Raw genomic sequence first — 4,473 nt, forward strand, 5'->3', positions numbered from 1 at the left:
GTCGATGTATCCGTCTGTGACTAGTGCAGAGTAATTTTCTGCAGAATTTTCTGGTAATGTGCCTGTAAATTTTAAAATTCATTAGTAGAAAAATGCTACCATTACTAAAAAAAATTACAAGTGTTTGGTTTCCTCCCAACAAGCGCCTAATTTAATGTTGCGGCACGACTGGGGACACTTGATTACTCAGACTTAATCAAGATGGTATGCCTCGATCACTTCATTCCCCGATTCAGCATGCCTGAAATAGATTTTTATGCGCTGTCCATTCACCTTGAACCGCACACCCTCCTTAGTTTCAAACTCAACTGCTCCATGAGGGAATACTTGGGTAACCAAGTAAGGACCAGTCCATTTGGACTTGAGCTTGCCCGGAAACAAGCGCAACCTGGAATTGAATAAAATCACCAAATCCCTGACCATAAACTCTTGTTTTTCAATTTTGTTGTCATGGTACTTCTTAATCTTTTCTTTGTATGGGGATGAGCTTTCATAGGCTTTCAGGCGAAATTCATCGAGTTCATTCAACCTATTTAACCATTGCTGTGGAGCGTCGCTCCAATCCATTTTTAACATCTTCATAGCACACGTGGCGTTATGCTCTAACTCAACCGGAAGATGACAAGCTTTCCCATATACAAGTTGGTATGCATACATACCTATGGGAGTCTTATATGATGTCCAGTAGGCCCAAAGAGCAACATCAAGCCTCCTTAACCAATCAGTTCTACTAGCGTTCAGTGTTTTGGACAATATTTGTTTGATCTCCTGATTCGACACTTCAACTTGCCCACTTGTTTGAGGGTGGTAAGGAGTGGCCACATTATGGCGAATCCCGTATTTCTCCAATAACCCCTTCATCAATCTATTGTAGAAGTGGCAGACCCCATCACTAATAATGGCCGTTGGGGTTGCAAAACGATAGAATATATTCTTTTTCAAGAATGCAGTTACACTCTTCCCTTCATTGTTTGCGAGGGCTATGGCTTCAACCCATTTAGATACATAATAAACTGTACTTCATTCCATGAGAACTCACAAAAGGGCCCATAAAGTCAATACCCCAAAAATCAAATAACTCAATCACAAGAATGGTGTTTAGAGGGAGCTCTTGCTTTCTTGAAATACCGCCATCTCGTTTGCATCTGTCACATGCTTTAGCAAAGCCATGAGCATTTTGATTAAGAGTTGGCCAATAGTAACCACATTATAATATCTTATGAGCGGTTCGGATACCACTGTGATGTCCACCAACGGGTGAGGAATGGCATGCCTCCAACACACTCAACATCTCACATTCTGCCACACAACGCCGAATTAGCCCGTCGGCACAACTCCTATACACGTATGGTTCATCCCAAAAAAACTTCTTCACAACGTACGTGAATTTTTTTCTTTGATGAAAGGACAAGTCTGGTGGAACAATATCACTAGCCAGATAGTTCGCAAAATTTGCGAACCATGGGATGAAGTTTTGTGAAGCAGCCAATACATGTTCATCGGGGAAAGTATAATCAATGTCAGTCTTATCTCCTAACTCTTTCATAGCTTCATCCTCTAGATGAGACAAGTGATCAACAACTTGATTTTCAGTTCCTTTTCTATCCATCACTTCAAAGTCAAATTCTTGTAGCAGTAATACCCAACGAATCAACCTAGGTTTCACATCCTTCTTCGTCATCAAATATCGCAATGTTGAGTGGTCACTATGCACTATAAATCTAGTACATATCAAATAGGAGAGAAATTTCTCAAAAGCAAAAACTATTGCAAGGAGTTCTTGCTCAATCACTGTGTAGTTCTTCTTAGCTTAATTTAGGGCTTTACTAGCATAGTAAATGGGGTGAAGGATTTTGTTTTTTCTCTGTCCCAATACTACACCAAGAGCCACCCCACTAGCATCACACATCACCTAAAATGGGCTGTTCCAATCCGGAGAAATAATGATAGGCGCAGACACCAATTTTTCTTTTAGCTTACCGATTGCTTTAAGACAGCATTCATCAAAACAAAATATACAATCTTTCTCCAGCAGATTGCACAATGGGTGTGCAATCTTTGAAAAATCTTTGATGAATCTCTGGTAAAAACCTGATTGTCCAAGAAAGCTTCTCACACCTTTCACAGAGATCGGTGGGCGAAGTCTCTTTAGTGCCTCGACCTTAGCTCGATCAACCTCTATGCCCTTTTCTGAAATGCGATGACCCAACACAATACCCTCTTTAACCATGAAAAGACACTTTTCCCAGTTTAGTACTAAATTGCAGTCTTCACATCTCTTAAGGACCTCAGATAAATTGGTCAAACACCGCTCGAATGAATCACCAACCACAGAAAAATCATCCATAAAAACTTCTATAGTATCCTCCACCATGTCTAAAAATATCGACATCAGACATATCTGAAATGTTGTGGGTGCATTGCACAACCCAAACGACATTCTTCTGAATGCAAAGGTCCCATATGGACAAGTAAAAGTGGTTTTCTCTTGATATTCTGGTTCAATGTAAATCTGATTATACCTCGAATATCCGTCAAGAAAACAGTACCACCCTTTTCCGGCAAGTCTATTCAACATCTGATCCATGAAGGTCATAAGAAAATGGTCTTTTTCAGTCCATGAGTTTAGTTTACGGTAATCCATACACACCCTCCATCTAGTAAGAAAACCTAGGGAACTCACTCTAAAATACTTCAAGGCCTATTTGTGTCATAAGTAGATAGCATCCCATACTACTACCTAACATTGTAGAACCTATCCAATAGTAAAAGTGATCATCCCACATGATTGGAATATGCATTAACCGACATAGACCATACTAGCTTGGCATTAAATTCAGTGTCATAAGACCCCACACCATGGAAGGTGTTGTACTTCCCACTAAACAAGAAAAAAATAGGGAATTAGATGCATCATGGTTTCATGGAGTTTTTCACTAGAAATATCAATCAAACTATAATATAATCATAATAGTTTTTTTTGAAACTATTTAATGCAGGAACCCATGGATTTGAGAAAGAATTGGTGTTTTTAATATCCTTTGGAGAACATGAAAACCATTTTAAGATTGTCTCTAGAATGAAATATAACTCTAGATAAAGAGTCACCATACCTAGTATTGTGAATCCCACAAAAAAGAGAAAAGAAATCAATGCAGATTTTCAACCCTAGCTCCAATTTGACCTTAATACTCCATAGAAATTTTAGAGAACTTTGGGAGGGAAAGATTTTGATTTTTGTAGAATGAAGTCTAATTCTAGGTTTTAGTAATTCAAATAACTCATAACACTACAAACTAAATAAAATAAATATCCCCAAATTTATTTGTCTAAGGGTGGAATTTACCAAACCACCCTTGTCTGGGCCAAAATAATGCAAAATTGAAGGTGCCTCCTCATCACCCCAACTACAAATTAAAGGTGGGTTGACGGCCGATCCTGCATAGGCGTGGTAATTATCTGTGGCTTTCTATACGAGAAAAGGCTCCATATACTATGGCAGGACCGATGGAGGCATTTAACTCAACGTCAAATGGCCTACTAGTTGTAAGTCACCTCTATTTAAAAGTTTTTGGGTTTAATCCATGTGTCCTCGTCAAGGACCCTTAGGGTAGTTCTTGAGGAGTCGTACCCGGACTTTAAGACCATAAAAATGACCTTATACACAATAGGGTAACCTATACTTATTTTATACTCTAAAAAACATACAAAAAATGAACAACATACTATAACTCACTAGCATACAAAGATTAGTATTCAAATGTGTTGGTTGTGCCATTACTTTTGACCTCAAAACTACTCAAACAAGACCTTAATTTATCATTAATTTATGAAGTTATTAACTCAAGAAACTCATGTTAATATTGTAACACCCTAAATCTAACTAAGTTGAACTAGAGCTTCCTAAATGTTTCAAGAGTTAATTTTGTTTTAAAATTATTAATAATGATGTGTAAGAGATTTTAATAGTCTTGGTGATGTTTAGAAGTCAAACATCCTGGAAAGTCTATGAAGTTCGAAAAGCATGGTTTACAAAGTGCTTGTATGTCCTCGTGTGTTTTAGCGCATTCTACGTATTAGTTTTAATGGAAATTGTTGTGTGATAATACTAAGACATATATGCCCTTGTCTAGGGGTTAAGTTTCTATGTACGACTCCACCTAGGACCCAGAATAAGCCCTAGAAGAGGACCCCAACATTAAGGAAGAAAACTGCCAAGTTTATTATCCCATCGATGCCCTTAATCAAGGGGTCATATTTCTATTCACGGGCCTTTGTTTGGGAGCATAGATCTAACTTATCTAAGCTCTCATGGAATTTTATTATGACATCATCTATACACACTTCAATCTCCTTATGAATCATCCCATGAAATATAGTTGTCATAGACCACATATAAATAGCACCAATATTCTTTAGACCAAAAGGTATGACCTAATAATGATATAAACCTCAAGGCTTAATGACGGCTAT

The 4,473-nt window shown here is 37.9% G+C and overlaps 1 protein-coding gene across 1 annotated transcript; it reads right to left on the reverse strand.

Moving 5' to 3' along the window:
• Window positions 1-1,912: 1,912 nt before the first annotated feature.
• Window positions 1,913-2,374, reverse strand: LOC138340282 (uncharacterized mitochondrial protein AtMg00860-like). The gene has a single exon (XM_069291995.1). The coding sequence runs from the start codon at window positions 2,372-2,374 to the stop codon at window positions 1,913-1,915; it is 462 nt and encodes a 153-aa protein (XP_069148096.1).
• Between the last annotated feature and the right edge of the window lie 2,099 nt (window positions 2,375-4,473).

This window comes from Solanum lycopersicum, chromosome 12 (assembly GCF_036512215.1).
Source record: "Solanum lycopersicum chromosome 12, SLM_r2.1".
NCBI lineage: Eukaryota > Viridiplantae > Streptophyta > Magnoliopsida > Solanales > Solanaceae > Solanum > Solanum lycopersicum.